Source organism: Crinia signifera, chromosome 12 (assembly GCF_055691185.1).
Source record: "Crinia signifera chromosome 12, ASM5569118v1, whole genome shotgun sequence".
Taxonomy (NCBI): domain Eukaryota; kingdom Metazoa; phylum Chordata; class Amphibia; order Anura; family Myobatrachidae; genus Crinia; species Crinia signifera.
The window spans coordinates 8,969,995-8,992,393 of NC_139228.1; the positions used below are offsets into that span (position 1 = coordinate 8,969,995).

At 48.3% G+C, this 22,399-nt stretch overlaps 1 protein-coding gene across 1 annotated transcript in view; it reads left to right on the plus strand.

Moving 5' to 3' along the window:
• PEA15 (proliferation and apoptosis adaptor protein 15) overlaps positions 1–22,399 on the plus strand; it is a 40,306-nt gene extending 17,907 nt beyond the window's left edge. Inside the window, exons 2-4 of the mRNA XM_083166223.1 lie at positions 9,304–9,481; positions 15,269–15,424; positions 22,288–22,399. Of these exons, the coding sequence (XP_083022349.1) occupies positions 9,310–9,481; positions 15,269–15,424; positions 22,288–22,352 (393 nt within the window). The 5' untranslated portion in view covers positions 9,304–9,309 and the 3' untranslated portion in view covers positions 22,353–22,399. The remainder of the gene's footprint in view (positions 1–9,303; positions 9,482–15,268; positions 15,425–22,287) is intronic.

Below are 22,399 nucleotides of genomic sequence, written 5' to 3' on the forward strand. Positions count from 1 at the left end.
ATATATATATATATATATATATATATATATATATATATATATATATATATATATATATATATATATCCGGCCCTCTCCTACCCAATAGGATTACTTAAATCGCCAATTCTAAAAACAATTCCACAAAAAGAGGTTTCAAAATGTCTGCCTCCTATTCCACTACAGTCTCTCGTAATCTTAATATTTTTATTTGTTTTCGCTCTGTAACCACAGATGGATAGACCGCTATTACTCAGAGAACACCGGAGGGACCAATCATAACCTAAATTCCTGTGATTCCCCAAGCGATGTGTAGAAGCTGATGGCCTTTTAATTCATCAACCAATAGGATGTCTGCTATTGTACCACACGCATGTGCAGAAGGACTTCCGGGTCATAAACCCAGGGGTCCTCACACCGCAAAGGACAGCTCTTATGGAGCGAACTGTCCTTTCTGGTTTTAATTGCAAATCTTCATGCCAACGGCGCTAATAAAAGCATCAGGGGTGTGTTGTATCTCATTCAAAATGCCACGCGACATTTAAGTTTTCGTGGCGCTTGACAGAGCCCATTCTCTCTCACTCGCCCCCACACGTTAGTCATTTCTTCCCCCCTTTTTCCTCCTCAAATCTTAATCTAGTTCTTTAAAAATATGTCAGGCTACTCGGCCAGTCATAGAGCGATTAGTCCAAGGAAAGAGCTGGCATTGTGCTGAAATAATACCTGCTGAATATACGGTACAAGTGCACCGCTATTCCGTCCCATCGCAGGCCCAGTCATACCTATGCCATATTTACGAGTTTCTGTCAGGTTTTCTGACTGGATCCCGACACTCTAATGAGCCCGAACACTCCTGTGGCTCTCATTTCCCTACCGAGTGCATTGTCTGCAGCAAAAAACTCAACAGAAAAGTGTGACTGGAAAGCGAAATCAGACATGATGGCTGCCGCTGCTGGCAGGTCGCGGCGTTACCCTCCTGTTGCTCAGAGTCAATTATTGTAAGATTGGTGGCTCCGAGCTCCATTCAGGAGGCAGAAGCTTGGTTATCGGACATTCAGCAGGAACCATCGCAGACTGTCTGCCTGGTTCTTATTACCAGCATGGATTATCCCAGGTCTGCCTGGATCTGAGCGTGAAGACACAGAATAAACAGTAAATAATAATAGTTTCTCTGACTGACTGAGGCAAATTTTGGATTAGCATTACCAATACAGAAAATGCTAGTACACAACAGGGACACAGAGGGCCAGATTTAGAGTTGGGGACAGCGGCGATACGCTTTCTCTGCCGCTCATGCGCCTGACTCACACCAGTGAAGGTGCTGTGGAGGCCTCAGGAAAGGGAATTAGCGTAACGCCACAGGCGCAGATGCAGCCACCTCAGAATCAGCTTCAAAATGTTCTAGGCCCGCTGAGCCTTCTCTTCCATAAGTGTCGTTTGCACGGAACTAAGGGCCTTATTCTAGTTCACTCTTTCTGACAAAATCAGAAATGACATTACGGGCCGCATTTGGCCCCCGGGCCTGACTTTGGACATGCCTGCACTAAATGGACGCTATGCACAGTGACAAATGGTTGACGTACAGTAGGTTGACAGGGACAAAAGGCTGACACAAGCAAAAGGTTGGCACATGAAAAGGTCAACATGCGTTTTTTTGTGTCAGTGTCGACACCTGTGCACGTGTACCCCAAATTAGTGTAGCTGGTAACCTCCCTTGGCTCATCAAGCGTCGGGCATGGTGCCTTACTTTGCTACTGTTCACTTTATCATTCCCAATCGGAGTCCACGTGGATGGTTAAGCAAGAACAAGTCCCACCCCGGAAATAAAAACTGTGAAAAACTAATGTCGACCTTTTCATATGTTGACCATTTGCAATGCCCACTTTTTTTTTACGATGATATTGACCTAGAGCATGTCGACCTTTTGTCAATATTGACAAATGAGTGCATGTCGACCATTGGTGATGACTTATTGACTGTCTAACTAGACAGAAGGCCAGATGCTCTAAGCTTTAAAAGTGATAAAATGGAGAGTGATAAACAACCAACCAATCAGCTCCTGTCTGACAGTTTTCAAACCCAGCCTGTGACATGGCAGGCAGGAGCTGATTGGCTGGCTGCTTATCACTTCTGAAGTTTAGTGCATCTGGCCCCATGTCTGCGAGCAGCCCGGATCTCTCGGACACTGCCTATTCCCATCCCTGTCCTGCAGGCTGGCCTTTACATGTCGGACATGCCAGCAGTAGGGAACCCTGTCATACTAATTATCCTTCATCTCACAGAAATAGGGGGCTGCCTGCGCCCTGCAATAACTCGCCATTCAAGTGTCTCATGGAAACTTTTACCACATAATATAATACACCCGCCATCATCTATCTAGAATATTCTACAGCAAGCCAGATGAGGGGAGCGTGTGACAATGTTAGGCAAGAAAGGAAATCAGCGCTGAATTCATGTCAGCAGCAGGGAAATATCTGGACATTATCATTGTCATTTCCCAGCCTGCAGCTTGTCAGGCCACCGGGCCGACATCTCCGTTTCCTTTCTGCATGTTATATATATAGAAAATCTAAAGCATTCTATGAAGCTCTGCTGACATAATATCCCGTGAATATGGACCTGTCTTAGTTTTTATGATAGGTTAGTTAAAGTAGACGTAAAGAATTCACAGTGGAGGCAGCCATTTTGTATTCATAAGCATTCATAAGCATACCGTCCATAGTCGCCTTCCATCCCGCATCCTGCAGGGGGCTCACGTTTCTTTCAATAAATCTCCCGCTGCCCCACACTGTACTCACAATTTCCTGGTTTATTTACAAAAATGGGAGTTCTATTTCAGATGGGATGTTGCTATGGGCAACCAATCAGAATCTAGATAGCACCTTCTGGAAGATAATAGATAGAATCTCATCGGACGCCCACAGCAACATCTGATAGAACTCCCATCTTAGCAAATAAAAAAAAAATCTTTATATTCTGCCAGGGGTGCCACTAAGGAGTTTCTTCAAGGACAGTGATTTGCTGTAGCTGCTCAGGAGTCCCTGCTTATGACTCTCAATATCCCCCCCCCCCTTTGTGGGAAACCCTGACAGGAGAAAGAGACAGCACCACATGATCACACACATGGTCTTATCTGTGCTGGTGTGCACTGACCCATAGCTGCTGCTGCTGTCAGCTGTAAGGAAAATACATTTTGCTATTAATATTTCTTGATTTGGCTAATGCTGTATAGAAAACAGCACATACAGTACAATAAATATAGGTAGTGCCTACAATTTGAAGATAGTCCAGTGTTCACAGAAATGTAATATTAAATATAATGAAAACATACTTATATGCTTAGGGATGAATTTACACAAGGTTGTTGCATAGACATCACATTAATAACGCGGGTCCTGTATCACATTATTGTGAAGCGGGTGGGGGCCTTCATGCCGTAATTTGTGAGTTTTTGGCAGACACGTTGTACCGGCGAGACAGAGCGTCCAATCAGGGCAATCTCTGTGCTACGGTGCTTTTTTGCCACTAGTCAGGGAAAGGCAATAATAATGGCACCAGCTGTATTGGTGACATGCAGCTGAGAATGCTGAGCGAGTCTCCAGCCGTGAAACCCAGTGAAGCCAAGAGAGTGACTCAGTGTTTTAGGAAAAGGGAGCTGATTAAAAAAAAATCCCTCTTAAAGAAACAAAACAGAAATGCATTTCCTGTCAGGGCACCAAGCGGTTACTGAAAGCCAGGCCACCTCCCCCACCACCACCACTACCAGGCTGTCACCGGATGCTGACAGTAGGTGGGTCACTCGCAGGACGTCCAGAAACGTGACACAAAAATTAGGTCTTTAATCAGCAGCTGGATCCCATTGCGAGCCTGGGAAATGGAGCTAAAAAATAGTGTCTAACCTTTAACTCTTTCCCTACATTGCTGCAATCATCTGAGGGAAAAACTCCATTTTATAGTTGCACAGATGTGTGAAAGCCATCCAGTACTTTAAACAGAACGCCCAAACCCAAATCAATGAAAGTATCAATGTCAGATAACATTATACATCCCAACTGTCCGATTTATGTAGAACAATCCCGATTTGAAGGGGACCATTTTTTCGGCAAGACACGTCATACGCCCAGGCCCCATTTTACTTGACGGCAAGCGCTCCAATTTGTGACTAATAAAAGATGAATTCTTCTAGCTGTCACCATCGGACATGAAATACATAATCTGGGATTTGTCCAAGATCCCCAATGTAATTCTCAGATAGTGCCACGGTGATATCACCAACAAAATGGCTGCCTCTGCTGTGCAGGCGAACCTCACCTATACTAAGGTGACCAATCGGCCTACTTTAGGGAGGACAGTCCTTCTTTTGTAAGTTCTGTCCTCCCTCAAATAGTTTCCACCTTTTCGATATTTGAAGACTAGACTTTAAATCCCCGTATTCGAACAATGCCGAGCTGATCCGTTGCGTGTGATATGTATTTGATATGATGATCCGTCAAGGCTCGATACAGTGCGGTGAGACGTGATTATGAGACGCATGCGCTCCACACGGGAGACCTTGAGAGAGAGCGCTGTTAGCTCCGCCCTCCCCCTGTTTAGGCCCGCCTTACCCCACCCTGCTACTCTAGTTAGGTTTACTCCTCTACCCCCGGCCATTGGCAGAGAAGACGTGCGGAGCAGAGAAGAGGGCGCGTGGTCAAGTGGAAGCTGAGGAATGTCTGTGCGGGCTGTATGAGAAGTTTGTCATGCACGCCCGCCATTTTACGTCCGACTGCACAGCGATTGGTGTATTCGTTCGGTGGGATGTGGACCTCGGAACGTGATTTTGGCAGGCCGATGGTGGAGCGAGAAAAAAGAAGTGGCAGAGCGCTAATCTATATATAAAATTGAATCTGCTGGTGGAGCGGGCACTGCATGCTGGGAGCCACTGCAGACTTTATTATGCATTCGTCATATTATAGTGTATTATTGTTCCAATAAATAAAATGTTTATTTTATGATATTTTTATCTTCAATTTATTTGTGTCCTTTTCATTGTAAACAAGTTGGTCACCTCACCTATACTCAGCTTATTAAGAGTATCTGAATCAAAATGGTATCATCTGCAAAATAGCCCCCTCTTTGAATCACTTAAAGCCGGCTCGCTCAGACAGACCCCCCCCCCCCCCCCCCCCCCGTGTGCTGCAATGTATGATGTGTGTGTTGATTTATGGCAATGTAGTGCTGTATAGCCAGGTTTGTGTACATAAGGTAAAAGCGTGCATGCGATGGTGCTTCGGACGCTCTAAGCAGCATTTCCGTTCTGCTTGTCTGGTCTCTGCAAGGCCGCAGTATGTGTCACATGAGATAAACATCACGACTCCTACAGACAGAATATAAAGCAGTTTCCAAAGATCACTGTCATCTCGTCTTCTGCCTGTGTGTTTTATCTGCCTCTGTGAGTCCCACAGACAGCATGCCTGCCTCTACTTGCTACAGGTTACATAATCAGAGGTGATTGGGATTATTCAATAGCTGCCTGGTGGCGGCGGCCGTGGCATTTAAGGAGGACGTGTCGGTGAATTTAGAATGCCAGGTTTTCAATGACCAGTGTGGGGGGGGGGGGGGGGGGTTGGGTTCTCTCTGCTGAGATCCGGACCTCCGACATTTGCCTGGAACCTGAATGAATGGTTTTTGTACATAGGAATGACGTTCCGCAAAGTTGCCAGGAGGAACTTCCCCAAGAATAACTGAAGTAGAAGAGTAGCGGCTAGTGGGCCTGGCTCGGGACTTCTTGGGACTTTTCTATTAGGAGCAGACGATAGAGGGGGCTGGGAGGGTAGACCTCTATTTTTAGGCTTTCTGAAAAATGTTGTGTTGGATTCCAGCTTTGAAGGAAGCGGAGTAATAAGACATTTGTGGGACCCATTGCCAGCACCCAATGCTCATCTCCCCAGGCTTGCTGAAGTGCCCTTCTACTGATGAGATCTCGCTTGTCATGACAGTAACCAATAGACAGCAACCCACGCTGGTAGCCAGTTGGCTACTTCCACTAGAGCTTCGGTAAGTTGGAAGCGAAAAAGCCATAGCCCTCAACTGCACCCACCCTACAACCACGTTAGTTCTACCCATGGGAGTCACCCCATTTTTCATCATGGTAACAAGGAAAAATGTTAAAAAAAGGAATAAGGCCTGTCAGCCTTCCAATCTCAGTTGCCTTTGATATTTCCAGATAGCCCTTCCTTGTGTCATGGCTACTGTGCCACAGAAAGAGATCATGTGTGTCTTCATCTGATGTTTGGGAAGGTACGCTAATGGATACATAGGTACATAGCACAGACTGGTCTGTTTTTCAGCACTGATATATAGACCACATTGTGCTAGAAGCACCACAGCACAAAGGGAGGGAAGAGGAACTGCGCAGGTTTTGGAAGGTGCAGGGCGCTACAACAAACTCTGAATAATATGGAGTATGAGTATGGAACGTTGGCCGCCCTCCACAGAAGTTATTGGTTGCTATGGTGCGACAAGTAAAAAATAAAAAGACTCAGCCCCCGAACTTTTGGGAAGAGGCGTTAAAATAGTGTTAGTGCGTGTAGTACCTAGGCCCGGGCCAGTTGGAGGTACCCAGCGGAGCCTAGGCCATCTCCTGCTGCAGTGGGCAAACAGACAAGTCTCCTACAAGCGTGGGATGTACAATGACACAATGCCGTGTAATTTACTGTTTTCCCCGTTACTTGCAGTCATAAGGATGTGCAAATGTTCAAATGAGCCTGTCACCGTTCCTGTGACTTACAGCGAGGAGCCGCACACTAGCAATTAATACACGAACATTAATATTAATGCGGTTCATGCCCGCTGTTTGCAATGGCATGAATCACCCAGCTTAATCGTGTTATTACTAGCTATATTAATGGATCTTGTACAGCAGTGCGATTGCTTACCTGGCGCAGGCGCCACCTCGCCTGTTCTTCGCACCACCTCTGGCGCACCCTGGTTCCCCTACAAATAAGTGTGAGGTGCCAGCTAATAAGTGCTAATTGGTTCCCGGGAAGCTGTGAGCCCCAGGATCTAGCACCCGCCGGTTCATACCAGGATGCTCTGAATTTGTGAGGACCGGAGGATTTGTAACCAAATAATGTTCTAGCTTCAGTGCTCATATTGGGTTTCTTATGATGTTTTACTGAAGCGGACTTTAATTCTGTATTTTTTTTTTCCTGAGCTTTAATGCAGTTTAGGCCTAGGGATGGCTACCAGAAACCGATATTTGGCAACCATTGAGATTCCCGATTTGCCATATTTGATCCCAGAATAGGGATGGGCGATCATTGCCACTGCCACTGATGGCAACCATCGATCATCTACTGCAACTGGTCATCAATAGTGGCATACTATGCAATGGAAGACATCTATGTTTTTACCTATCGATGGTCATCCATTTTCTATGACCTGTGGGGGCGGGGCTTCATGGTTGTCAGGGGTGGAGCTTGCTCCGTGTGGGTCTTGCTGGGCCCAGCAGTGCCATCCCTGTCCTCTCAGGCCCCTGGCTCTTCTGCATGTTTTTCCCAGATGCAGGAAAGTTGGGAAGCCCCCAATCCTCTTCCTCCCCACCATGTTTGTAGTAAGGTACAAGTTAACTGCAAGAGACATTAACAGAGAGGAATGGAAATATCTCAGCCCCACGTCAGCCGGTATACGGGGTGCTAAGTATACATGCATAATGCAGCACTATCTGATATGTGTCTGTGCCATTCGCACCTCCGCGCCCTGGATCTGCCAGCAGCGCTATACAGTGTGACTGCCTGACACACAAGAAATAAAGACGAGGAAACTGAGGAAATATTAATAGGCTGAACAAGTCATTTTTACACAATCTGTTCATTATAACCGTGCTGCAAACCAGATTCATCTCCCGTCATTTCTAGTTTTCTCACAAAATCTAGCAATTTTTCAATTTTTAAGTATTAAGGGAGACATCGGGGCTGATAGTGGAGAGGGTGTACACGCCCACATGGCACTGGCCACACCCACACAGCAATGGCTGCACCTGCACAACACTGGCCACACCCACACAGCACCTGCACAATAATGGCCACACCCACACAGCACTAGCCCCGCCTGCACCACACCTTTTAGCAACCAGCCCTTGTGGCCCTTAATCCTGCCCTGCAATTAAGGAGATTTACATGGGCATGACATGAAGAAATCCCTAATTAATTGCTGGTCCAGACATCAGGGTAACAGCAGCAGTGCATTGTCTCATTGGTTGCTACGGGTTACAACGTCTTGCAGATCTTGGCAACCTAATTAATAAATAAATCAAATTGTAAACTAAAATGAAAACAGAGATTTGTATAGCATGAAAATATCTTTCATTCTATTTCGCTAGTCCCAAGGGCGTCCAATTGCTGACTCCACAGCCGGAGGCATTATGACAGTTTCTTATAAATGTGTCTTAATACATAACAAAGCACAATTACATTTGACACCACACATACAGATAGTGTTCCTGTAACAAGGAGAAGAGCGTTCACCCATTCCAGGCATTCTCATCCTCACTGGTCATACACATAATTCCCAATGTGTCATGGAAACTGCCTTTACTGTGACACACAATCTAATTAATGTAGCTGTCAGATATCTTCCCAGGGGCAACAGATATTACAGGTCCCTGTATTGTGCGAGGACAACGTGGTGTAATCACAAAGGGGTGGCAAACAACATGGAACGCAGAAATGCACTTAATATCACCCCCTATCTACAGCCATGGACCACTGCTGCATTCTGACAGTAAGGGGTCAGTCCTATAAACTGCTGTGAAAGGTGCGATGGGCCATTGCTGGGGGGGGGGTGTCAGTCTTCAGCCCTCTCCTCCCTGCTTTCATGGTGATTGATGGCTGACATTATTAGGAGGTGAGGTTTAGGTCCTGCGGATGTAGGGGTGGGGCTTATGTTCAGGGGTGGGGCTTAACACTGGAGCTGCGAAATAGCCTGGCTTCTAGGGATGGCTGTGGCAAGCAAGGTTCACTTTTTCCCAATATAGGTGTCTTAGTTTCAATGCTAATGTGACCGCAGTACAATGTACCAGTACCATTGTTCTTATTCTGCGGCCTAGCGGGGTTACCGGTACGCTGCCAGTGGCATGGGATGCGGATACGGTGCAGAATAGACACAACATACACCATTATAAAGTGCAATGGAATACACTTCACTACGTAGTTGTACAAATAAAGTCCCCTATTTCCAGTATGACCATAGAGAAGACCACCTCACACAGACAAGACCCACTAAACATGGTTACAGACATGTCCTCTATGTGTGTCTGTCCTAACCCTTCTGTCTTCTTTCCAGGCTGACATGGAGGAGTACGAGGCCTTGCTGCAAGAACTTGCTGACAACATCACCAACGAGGATCTGGACCAGCTAAAGTCAGCATGCAAGGAGGACATCCCCAGCGAGAAGAGCGAGGAGATCACCTCCTGCCAAGACTGGTTCAGCTATCTGGAGAAGCACGACAAGCTGGCGAAAGGTATGAGGCTGATCTTTGGGCATCTCGTCGTGCCCCAGTCAGGCTAGGGTACATACACAGTTACAAGAGTAGCTGGCTGCATCTGTTTGATGAGCACCAAGACTTCTTGTCTACTAGTACTCGTGTATTGATCTAGAATTGGACAGATTCCACCAATCATTGGTCATGGACCAGGATCTGCTCTTATTATCTATACTATATGTATAAAATCCAGAGATCCTAGCTACACAGATCAGCCTCCACTGCTGCCATGTCTATCATCGGGGCTGGCGTACTATGGGGGCTGGCGTACTATGGGGGCTGGCGAGCTCTCGGGGCTGGCGTTATCACTATTTAGAAGAGGTAGAGCCCCTCTGCCCACCCCCCCCCACCCCCCCCGAGCTCACCTTAGGACACCTGGGTTATGGCTTGACCGATGCACCGCCCCAGTTATACTCCCCACCTGCCGCTGTCTGGGGTACTCCAAGCAGCCGGTACCCCAATAATATTTTAAATCACCAGGGGATGTATGTAACATTTGCAGCTTGCGATTCCGGTGATGTCGCCCCTTTAAGGATTTGCATTTACAATAGCAGAAATAAATAGTATCTGCACGGAGCTGAGGTCGACACTGTGCTGGAGCCTTCTGTTGCCATGCTGATAGTTGTCTGATGTGCTTGTAGAGGACCACCGCGAGCAAGGCTGCCCCCCCCCCCCCCTCCTGCCACTCTGAAAACGTTTAACCCCTTGTCATCTTGAAAAGCAAGATTCATATAACAGCCCCGGGCTAAAAACACACAGAGCGGGATTGTCACCGGCCTGGGATGAATAATAAAGGATACAAGAGTGCGGATACGCTAGCAGGGGACATTAACGTCGCAGTGACTTTCGCTGTGCAGATCGAACGTTATCTGGCAACTGTGCGATGTGTCAAAAACCATCAGTAATGTCACCGGGGGATTATCCGGGGGGGGATTTATATTGCCCACCAATCGCCTCCTCTAGGCAACAACAGAGGGCTCGTTCCATATTCCTGAGAGTTACCCAAAACCGCAACCACAACGAGCTGTGCTAACGCCTCTACATTATTACAAGCCGAACAAATGCGAATCATTACTCATGTGATACAAAGGTATGATTCCAGCTGGAGTTATACACCACATATTGTGTGTGTCACTTGCGTGTGTAATTCCTCTAGATCACGCCTGTCCATCTGGCAGCAGATTTGGCGTTCTAAGGTTTTCCTGCCCGTCCACATGCTCACTGTCAATCTTCATGTTCTCTATTTCCATACTAAGACTGTGATCGTAAGGAAGCGTCCATACAACTCCAATTCTAATACAGCAGGAGGTGTCTGTAGGAGATAGATACAACGCAGCACTGTGGCGCTCCACTAAACCAGGAGCCACTGAGCACTAATAACAGATATGCCCATGAACTGACATCACAAAGGCCGCCCATCAATAATGCTTTCATGGCCAGGAATGTCTGACCATGGTTCCCTGCAGCCCACATGTCCTGTTGGAGTAGTACAGCATCTGGGCAACACGAAGCCAATCCCAGCATGAAGCTGTTACCAGCAGCACAGATTATTTCAGCACAGCCATCTCTCAGCTGCCAACGTGTGGGCGAATGGGAGAGGCTAGGCCAACAGTTGACCAATCCGAGCCTCCAAACAGCACTAATTAGTGATGTGAGTCTCCTGCCAAGATGAATGCAAAAAGATTGTGGCTTACAGGGAACACAGCTCACACACTCACCTATTGTTAAGCAGGAGCTAGCGGGCCTATTTCCCCAGCAGGGCTGGTGGCTGAAAATCTGTAAGAAGAATGACCAGTAATTATAGAGCGCTCCTCATACGCACCCTGGCCTGGTTTGCACATGAGATTGTTATTCTCACATTAATTAAAGTGACATTTCTGTTCGCATTTGAACACTGGAACTGGGTGACCTTTCCTTAGCTTCTTCTTGTCGTTGCCAACCTGGTTCCCTGGCAACGTGAGGCTTGGTCCTCTCACTCCAGGCAATTTGTGTTTTGATCTTTGCGTTCAGTGAGAGCGGAGTACAGGGAAGCAGCTGAGGCTCCGGGATGGAGACAGTCAGCACCACTCTGCATTACAATGAACCAGCTCCTGGTACTGTGATGTGAGGGAAGCACAAAGCATTCTGCGTTCACCATAGCATGCCAGCTAAACAGGCTGACCCCAAGATGCAGTACAGCATGAATTATTCACCAGCCATGTTCTATCTTATGCAAGAGGCCGATCAGTAGTCCCTGGAGTCTGAGGTCAGCTGTACTATGGGTACTCCCAGGACCTATGCTCTAGTGCCAGCTATGGGTCTCTATGTACCTGGGATTGCCACACCTAAAAAATATTTTTACTGTTGAATTATAGTGTTTGGATACATAAACCTGATAATCTTCCTGCATCACTGTGACAGGGGCATCACATTTTTTATATGAGCTGCTGAGAACCCTGCTCCTATCACTATATAACTCTCAGCCTGTGGCTTCCTGCTGCCCCCATTCCCCTCCTCACATCATGTCACTGCCCCTGTCACATGCAGTCCTGTCCTCACTAACACATCACTCATCTCCTGATATACTCTGTGCTGCTGGGGACCCTGCTCCTATCACTATATAACTCTCAGCCTGTGGCTTCCTGCTGCCCCCATTCCCCTCCTCACATCATGTCACTGCCCCTGTCACATGCAGCCCTGTCCTCACTGACACATCACTCATCTCCTGATATACCCTGTGCTGCTGGGGACCCTGCTCCTCCTACTATATAACTCTCAGTCTGCGGCTTCCTGCTGCCCCCATTCCCCTCCTCACATCATATCACTGCCCCTGTCACATGCAGCCCTGTCCTCACTGACACATCACTCATCTCCTGATATACCCTGTGCTGCTGGGGACCCTGCACCTCCCACTATATAACTCTCAGTCTGTGGCTTCCTGCTGCCCCCATTCCTCTCCTCACATCATGTCACTGCCCCTGTCACATACAGTCCTGTCCTCACTGACACATCCCTCATCTCCTGATATACTCTGTGCTGCTGGTGACCCTGCGCCTCCCACTATATCAGGGGTTCCCAAACTTTTTTGAATCACGGCACCCTAGAGTTTAAGATTTCTTTCACGGCACCCCTAGGCCAAAAATAAATAAATTTAGATTGGGTTTATATGCGATTCTTAGGGTGAGTTATGTGGTAAATGATAGGATTTGCTTCTGTTTGTACACATTTTATGATTGGCAGCCACCAGCACTGGTTTTGCTCATAAATAACTAACCATTAATAATTTGAGCTAGTCCTGGTCCACCAACCCAGGGCACCCCTGCATGTGTCTCGAGGCACCCCAGGGAGCCACGGCACACAGTTTGGGAACCTCTGCACTATATAACTCTCAGTTTGTGGCTTCCTGCTGCCTCCATTCCCCTCCTCACATCATATCACTGCCCCTGTCACATGCAGCCCTGTCCTCACTGACACATCACTCATCTCCTGATATACTCTGTGCTGCTGGGGACCCTGCTCCTCCCACTATATAACTCTCTAACTCTCAGTCTGTGGCTTCCTGCTGCCTCCATTCCCCTCCTCACATGATGTCACTGCCCCTGTCACATGCAGCCCTGTCCTCACTGACACATCACTCATCTCCTGATATACTCTGTGCTGCTGGGGACCCTGCTCCTCCCACTATATAACTCTCAGTCTGTGGCTTCCTGCTGCCTCCATTCCCCTCCTCACATCATGTCACTGCCCCTGTCACATACAGCACTGTCCTCACTAACACATCACTCATCTCCTGATATACTCTGTGCTGCTGGGGGACCCTGCTCCTCCCACTAATTAACTCTCAGTCTGTGGCTTCCTGCTGCCTCCATTCTTCTCCTCACATCATGTCACTGCCCCTGTCACATGCAGCCCTGTCCTCACTGACACATCACCCATCTCCTGATATACTCTGTGCTGCTGGGGACCCTGCTCCTCCTACTATATAACTCTCAGTCTGTGGCTTCCTTCTGCCTCCATTCCCCTCCTCACATCATGTCACTGCTCCTGTCACATGCAGCCCTGTCCTCACTGACACATCCCTCATCTCCTGATATACTCTGTGCTGCTGGGGACCCTGCTCCTCCCACTATATAACTCTCAGTCTGTGGTTTCCTGATGCCTCCATTCCCCTCCTCACATCATGTCACTGCCCCTGTCACATGCAGCCCTGTCCTCACTGACACATCCCTCATCTCCTGATATACTCTGTGCTGCTGGGGGACCCTGCTCCTCCCGCTATATAACTCTCAGACTCTGGCTTCCTGCTGCCTCCATTCCCCTCCTCACATCATGTCACTGACCCTGTCACATACAGCCCTGTCCTTACTGACACATCACTCATCTCCTGATATACTCTGTGCTGCTGGGGAGCCTGCTCCTCCCACTGTATAACTCTCAGTCTGTGGCTTCCTGTTGCCTCCATTTCCCTCCTCACATCATATCACTGCCCCTGTCACATGCAGCCCTATCCTCACTGACACATCACTCATCTCCTGATATACTCTGTGCTGCTGGGGACCCTGCTCCTCCCACTATATAAGACTCAGTCTGTGGCTTCCTGCTGCCCCCATTCCCCAGCCTTGGACCCGGGTCCCAGTTTGTCACGTTTGAAGTTTATTTCTGAGGTGTAGAGACTTCTTAAAGTATCAGCATTATTATAACTATTGGGGGAGGAACTTTCAAATGTCTTACATGTAGCAGAGATGGATCAGCATGCTGCAGTGATGGGCTAGCCCGCTCGGTTCAGCCTCTCAGGATACAGGCCTTGGGTTGGCGGCTGCTTGAGAATTTGTCAAGAGCATATTTCCTTTAACGTGTCCCTTTCTGAAGATAAATGAGAGCTGAAGAGTAATGTGAAATCCAAACAGGATGCCCTAAAATCTGGCTACCCATAACCTCTGCCCCCAAGGCCAACCACACTGGTTCTCACCTCCCAAACATGGCTATATATGCCAGCCTCTCTCTTCTTCAGCCACTGATCTGCTCCTGACACATTGGCTACAAAGACTCATTTTCATTCTCAACCTATTCAGAAAAAAACAGTGATTCCTGCTCATGAAACATTAACATGTACAACATGCATTATTAATGAGGAGCACACTGATGGTTTTACTTCGTTAGGCCAAACTGTATTACTAGAAGTATGTAAAGATGCTAAAAAATGATGCCTGAGTAATATCAATAATCTATCACAAGACTAAAAGAGGTCAGCATGTGTTTTCCTGAGAGCCAGAAAGATTGGGACGCACCTAGAGACGTCAGGGGCAGGCTGAGACAAGGCTGTGTATTTAACCAACGGGAAGAGTATGGGTGACTTTCAGCATCCGCAAAACAATCCGTACAAGCTGTAACCGTCTAAGCCCAAACAACTGGGGCTTTTTGCCGTACACAATATTGTAATGCATGAATTCTATAATAGAGCCACGTGTACAAAAACAGACCGACGGACAGGTGGGCATATTAGGAAAGAGAACCAAGTACTATTGCTATTGCTGGCATAAGAAATGATAACCTTATACCGTACCTCCCCTCTCCATGCCATTCTCAGGAAGAGGTGTGGTCTGTTCAAGTGGTACATTCTAGCTGCAGAATGGGGCGTGTCCAGAGTAAATAGGGTACAGTCTAAGTATTTATTACGTCCATTTATTATGTACTGGAAACGCTTGGTCCAGTACTTGGATAAAATGTCTTATGGTGTGGATAACTCGCTTTGTGACCTAACTTGTGTCTTCTCCTCCCCTTCCTCAGACAACCTCTCATACATAGAACATATATTTGAGATTTCCCGACGTCCTGACCTTCTCACCATGGTCATCGACTACAGGACCAAAGTCTTGAAAATCTCAGCAGAGGAAGAACTTGACACAAAGCTCACCCGGATCCCTAGTGCCAAAAAATACAAAGGTGTGTATGAGTAGTATAGGTGGGGGTAGGGTAGGTGTGAGGGTGTATTGGTGTGGGTGGGGTAGGTGTGAGGGTGTATTGCAGGGTTGCCGGGGGGGGGGGGGCCCTTGACTGTGACGTCATTAAGCACCACCCCCAATACGGGAAATAGTCGAAATCACTGAGCTCCATGGAGGGGGCGGGGCTAAAATGACACGAGACCCCCCGGGGGGGGCGGGAGGGGGACCCGATTTTCGGGAGACTCCCGGTAGTTCCGGGAGGGTCGGCAACCCTGGTGTATTGATGTGGTTATAGTAGGTGTGAGGGTGTATTACTGTGGGTATGGTAGGTGTGGGGGTCTATTACTGTGGGTGGGGTAGGTGTGAGGGTGTATTGGTGTGGGTTGTATAGGGAGTAGGGTAGGTGTGTGGGTGTATGACTGTGGGTATGGTAGGTGTGAGTGAGGGTGTATTACTGTGGGTGGGGTAGGTGTGAGGGTATATTGGTGTGGGTAGTATAGGTGGGAGTAGGGTAGGTGTGAGGGTGTATTACTGGGGGTATGGCAGGTGTGAGGGTGTACTGGTGTGGGTAGTATAGGTGGGAGTAGGGTAGGTATGAGGGTGTATTGGTGTGGGTATGGTAGGTGTGAGGATGTATTACTGGGGGTATGGTAGGTGTTAGGGTGTATTACTGTGGGTGTGGTAGGTGTGAGGGTGTATTGGTGTGGGTATGGTGGTGTGAGGGTGTATTACTGTGGGTATGGTAGGTGTGCGGGTGTATTGGTGTGGGTAGCATAGGTGGGAGTAGGGTAGGTGTGAGGGTGTATTACTGTGGGTATGGTAGGTGTGAGGGTGTATTACTGTGGGTGGGGTAGGTGTGAGGGTTTATTGGTGTGGGTATGGTAGGTGTGAGAGTGTATTACTGTGGGTGGGGTAGGTGTGAGGGTGTATTACTGTGGGTGGGGTAGGTGTGAGGGTGTATTACTGTGGGTGGGGTAGGTGTGAGGGTGTATTACTGTGGTCGGGTAGGTGTGAGGGTGTATTACTGTGGTTGGGTAGGTGTGAGGGTGTATTACTGTGGGTATGGTAGGTGTGAGTAGGTATTACTGTGGGTGGGTGGGGTAGGTGTGAGGGTTTATTGGTGTGGGTAGTATAGGTGGGAGTAGGGTAGGTGTGAGGGTGTATTACTTTGGGTATGGTAGGTGTGAGGGTGTATTACTGTGGGTATGGTAGGTGTGAGTGAGGGTGTATTACTGTGGGTGGGGTAGGTGTGAGGGTATATTGGTGTGGGTAGTATAGGTGGGAGTAGGGTAGGTGTGAGGGTGTATTACTGGGGGTATGGTAGGTGTTAGGGTGTATTACTGTGGGTGTGGTAGTTGTGAGGGTGTATTGGTGTGGGTAGTATAGGTGGGAGTAGGGTAGGTGTGAGGGTGTATTGGTGTGGGTATGGTGGTGTGAGGGTGTATTACTGTGGGTATGGAAGGTGTGAGGGTGTATTGGTGTGGGGAGCATAGGTGGGAGTAGGGTAGGTGTGAGGGTATATTACTGTGGGTATGGTAGGTGTGAGGATGTATTACTGTGGGTGGGGTAGGTGTGAGGGTGTATTACTGTGGGTGGGGTAGGTGTGAGGGTGTCTTACTGTGGTTGGGTAGGTGTGAGGGTGTATTACTGTGGGTATGGTAGGTGTGAGTAGGTATTACTGTGGGTGGGGTAGGCGTGAGGGTGTATTGGTGTGGGTAGTATATGTGGGAGTAGGGTAGGTGTGAGGGTGTATTATGTGGGTATGGTAGGTGTATTACTGTGGGTATGGTAGGTGTGAGGGTGTATTACTGTGGGTGGGGTAGGTGTGAGGGTGTATTAACATAGAAACATAGAATTTGACGGCAGATTTGGCCCATCTAGTCTGCCCCTTTTTTTTAAACTAGTTACCTCAAACCATATTTGATCCTTATTTTTTTGTAAGGATATCAATATGCTTATCCCAAGCATGTTTAAATTGTACTGGGTATGGTAGGTGTGAGAGTGTATTACTGTGGGTGGATTAGTTGTGAGGGTGTATTGGTGTGGGTAGTATAGGTGGGAGTAGGGTAGGTGTGAGGGTGTATTACTGTGGGTATGGTAGGTGTGAGGGTGTATTACTCTGGGTGGGGTAGGTGTGAGGGTGTATTACTGTGGGTGGGGTAGGTGTGAGGGTGTATTACTGTGGGTGGGGTAGGTGTGAGGGTGTATTACTGTGGTTGGGTAGGTGTGAGGGTGTATTACTGTGGGTATGGTAGGTGTGAGGATGTATTACTGTGGGTGGGGTAGGTGTGACAGTGTATTACTGTGGGTGGGTAGATGTGAGGCTGTATTACTATGGGTGGAGTAGGTGTGAGGGTGTATTGATGTGGGTAATATAGGTGGGAGTAGGGTAGGTGTATTACTGTGGGTGGGTGGGTAAGTGTGAGGGTGTATTACTGTGGGTATGGTAGGTCTGAAGGTGTATTACGGTGAGTGGGGTAAGTGTGAGGGTGTATTACTGTGGTTGGGCTAGGTGTGAGGGTGTATTACTGTGGTTGGGCTAGGTGTGAGGGTGTATTACTGTGGGCAGGGTAGGCTTGAGGGTGTATTACTGTGGGTATGGTAGGTGTGAGGGTGTATTACTGTGGGTATGGTAGGTGTGAGGGTGTATTACTGTGGGTATGGTAGGTGTGAGGGTGTATTACTGTGGGTGGGGTAGGTGTGACAGTGTATTACTGTGGGTGGGTAGATGTGAGGCTGTATTACTATGGGTGGAGTAGGTGTGAGGGTGTATTGATGTGGATAGTATAGGTGGGAGTAGGGTAGGTGTGAGGGTGTATTACTGTGGGTGGGTGTGAGGGTGTATTACTGTGGGTATGGTAGGTCTGAAGGTGTATTACGGTGAGTGGGGTAAGTGTGAGGGTGTATTACTGTGGGTGGGTAGATGTGAGGCTGTATTACTATGGGTGGAGTAGGTGTGATGGTGTATTGATGTGGGTAGTATAGGTGGGAGTAGGGTAGGTGTGAGGGTGTATTACTGTGGGTGGGTGGGTAGGTGTGAGGGTGTATTACTGTGGGTATGGTAGGTGTATTACTGTGGGTATGGTAGGTGTATTACTGTGGGTATGGTAGGTGTGAGGGTGTATTACTGTGGCTATGGTAGGTGTGAGGGTGTATTACTGTGGGTATGGTAGGTGTGAGGGTGTATTACTGTGGGTATGGTAGGTCTGAAGGTGTATTACGGTGAGTGGGGTAAGTGTGAGGGTGTATTACTGTGGTTGGGCTAGGTGTGAGGGTGTATTACTGTGGGCGGGGTAGGCTTGAGGGTGTATTACTGTGGTTAGTCAAAGTGGGAGGACTTGAGAGAATAACTAATTCCTTTGTAAAGAAAAAAGAGACTAGCAATATGTCTAACATACAAATGACAAGAACGTGAGAAAGACTGGATGCGAGGAAGTGAGCTCATTATGGATGGTGGGGGAGCAGGAGGGGAGATGATAATCGTTGTTTTAGGACACCCATGGGGAGAGGACAGAGGGACCGTTGGTTCTACATGATAGTACAGAAGGGGAGACGCAGATTTGTGTCCTCAGCATAGAGGTCATGCTGGAGGCCAATTAAGCAAATTAACTATGTGTAATGGCTCAATTATACACGCCACACGCACGTAGACAGTAAAACTACCTAAACAGATTATATAGAGTGCGCCAGGTTCTACCAATTAATTAACATCTGCATGGTGTTCTAATGATGTACAATGCGGAGATGAGCACGGCATGTCAATTCAATAAGTCACAGTGCTAATTCAATGAGGTTACATTATGATGGACCAGCAGAGCCCTGAGGATTTCTGTTTTCTTATTAATGTGCAGTGCGTGTGCACCAAGGGATTCTCCGCCATAACTCTAATCCACAGGGCCTGATCCTGAGCCACACGCTGGGATTCTCCACCATAACTCTCATACACAGGGCCTGATCCTGAGCCACACGCTGGGATTCTCCACCATAACTCTCATACACAGGGCCTGATCCTGAGCCACACGCTGGGATTCTCCACCATAACTCTCATACACAGGGCCTGATCCTGAGCCACACGCTGGGATTCTCCACCATAACTCTCATACACAGGGCCTGATCCTGAGCCACACGCCGGGATTCTCCACCATAACTCTCATACACAGGGCCTGATCCTGAGCCACACGCCGGGATTCTCTGCCATAACTCTCATACACAGGGCACAATCCTGAGCCACACGCTGGGATTCTCTGCCATAACTCTCATACACAGGGCCTGATCCTGAGCCACACGCTGGGATTCTCCACCATAACTCTAATACACAGGGCCTGATCCTGAGCCAACGCTGGGATTTTTCGCCATTATAACTCTCATACACAGGGCCCGATCCTGAGCCAACGCTGGGATTCTCCACCATAACTCTCATACACAGGGCACAATCCTGAGCCACACGCTGGGATTCTCCGACATAACTCTCATACACAGGGCCTGATCCTGAGCCACACGCTGGGATTCTCCGCCATAACTCTCATACACAGGACCCGCTCCTGAGCCACATACCAGGATTCTCCACCATAACTCTAATACACAGGGCCCGATCCTGAGACACACGCTGGTATTCTCCGCCATAACTCTCATACACAGGGCCCGATCCTGAGCCAACGCTGTGATTCTCCGCCATAACTCTCATACACAGGGCCCGATCCTGAGCTAACGCTGGGATTCTCCGTCATAACTCTAATACACAGGGCCTGATCCCGAGCCACACACTGGGATTCTCCGCCATAACTCTCATACACAGGACCCAATCCTGAGCCACACCCAGGGATTCTCCACCATAACTCTCATACACAGGGCCCGATCCTGAGGCACATACCTGGATTCTCCACCATAACTCTCATATACAGGGCCCGATCCTGAGACACACGCTGGTATTCTCCGCCATAACTCTAATACACAGGGCCCGATCCTGAGCCAACGCTGGGATTCTCCGCCATAACTCTCATACACAGGGCCCGATTCTGAGCCACACGCTGGGATTCTCCACCATAACCCTCATACACAGGGCCCGATCATGAGCTAACGCTGGGATTCTCCACCATAACTCTAATACACAGGGCCCGATCCTGAGCCACACACTGGGATTCTCCGCCATAACTCTAATACACAGGGCCCGATCCTGAGCCACACACTGGGATTCTCCGCCATAACTCTCATACACAGGGCCCGATCCTGAGCCACACGCCAGGATTCTCCACCATAACTCTAATACACAGGGCCTGATCCTGAGACACACGCTGGTATTCTCCGCCATAACTCTAATACACAGGGCCCAATCCTGAGCCAACGCTGGGATTCTCCACCATAACTCTCATACACAGGACCCAATCCTGAGCCACACCCAGGGATTCTCCACCATAACTCTCATACACAGGGCCCGATCCTGAGGCACATACCTGGATTCTCCACCATAACTCTCATACACAGGGCCCGATCCTGAGACACACGCTGGTATTCTCCGCCATAACTCTAATACACAGGGCCCGATCCTGAGCCAAAGCTGGGATTCTCCGCCATAACTCTCATACACAGGGCCCGATCATGAGCTAACGCTGGGATTCTCCACCATTACTCTCATACACAGGGCCCGATCCTGAGCCACACACTGGGATTCTCCGCCATAACTCTAATACACAGGGCCCGATCCTGAGCCACACACTGGGATTCTCCGCCATAACCCTCATACACAGGGCCCAATCCTGAGACACACGCCAGGATTCTCCACCATTACAACTCTCATACACAGGGCCCGATCCTGAGCCACATGCCAGGATTCTCCACCATAACCCTCATACACAGGGCCTGCTCCTGAGCCAGATGCCGGGATTCTTCGCCATTATAACTCTCACAGAAAGGCCAGATCCTGAGCCGTTATCATAACTCTCACGAACACAGTCTGCATATGCAGTGACGCCAGTGACTGTAAGCATGTACTTACCCTGCTCCACCCACCCCCCCCCACCCCCTCCTGAAAAATAGACTACTTCCTTGGGTGGATCAGGTGCCTGAAGTTGATGCCTCAGAGCAATGGGTGGAGGTGGTCCGCGTGACATACCGGCAAAGTGTCATGTACAATGAATCACGGGGGGTACTAAAGGTAACCAGACAAAACATACTCATTGTAAAGGAAAATAATATGTGTGCGCCATTAATACACAGAACTTCCAGCAAGCAGTAAAGGTCCCAGGGGAAACCAAGGGGCAGACGGGGAGGTGATGGCTAGAGATTAAAGGATCCGGAGTCACAGCCGTTCGTAAGAAGATTGACAGGTTGCCGGCATTTGTAGGCAGCACCCCAATGTTTTCTGGGAGAGCAGCCGTAAAACGAAGGCAGGCCCGGCCATTTGGAGGGAGGGACGCAGCAGCTACCCCGATCTACCCATGGCCATTGCAGCGCTGAATGAGTCTAATGGGCAGTAGAACCCACTTGCTGGTAAGTGCATTTTAATGGATTTCCTCCTCTTTGCAGCTGTACAAAGGGGAGAGGGCTAACTGATCGCAGGGCCCCATAGGGTATGCTTACATAGTGCATTTTACTGCAACAACCTATGGGACTGCATGCTTAATTGCACAGTGTTAGGGTCCCATTTCCAGCATTCAAAGGCTGCATCAATGGTGCATTATCTCCCTTGCAATTAAATGAATTGTTCCCTTAATGTCCGATTGTTGCCTAATAGCAATCAGACAATAATTTGTCTCCTGCTAAATTAAGGATATTGTACAAATATGCAGCGAGTACATTTCTGCTTTGGAATAATCTACATACAACCACCTTGTGCAATAGATTAAAATTCTGTTGTTTTTTTTGCAGATATTATAAGGCAGCCTTCAGAAGACGAAATCATCAAATTGGCACCACCCCCAAAGAAAGCCTGAGGATCGTAAACAAAGAGAGAGAGAGAAAGAGCGAGAGAGAGAAAGAG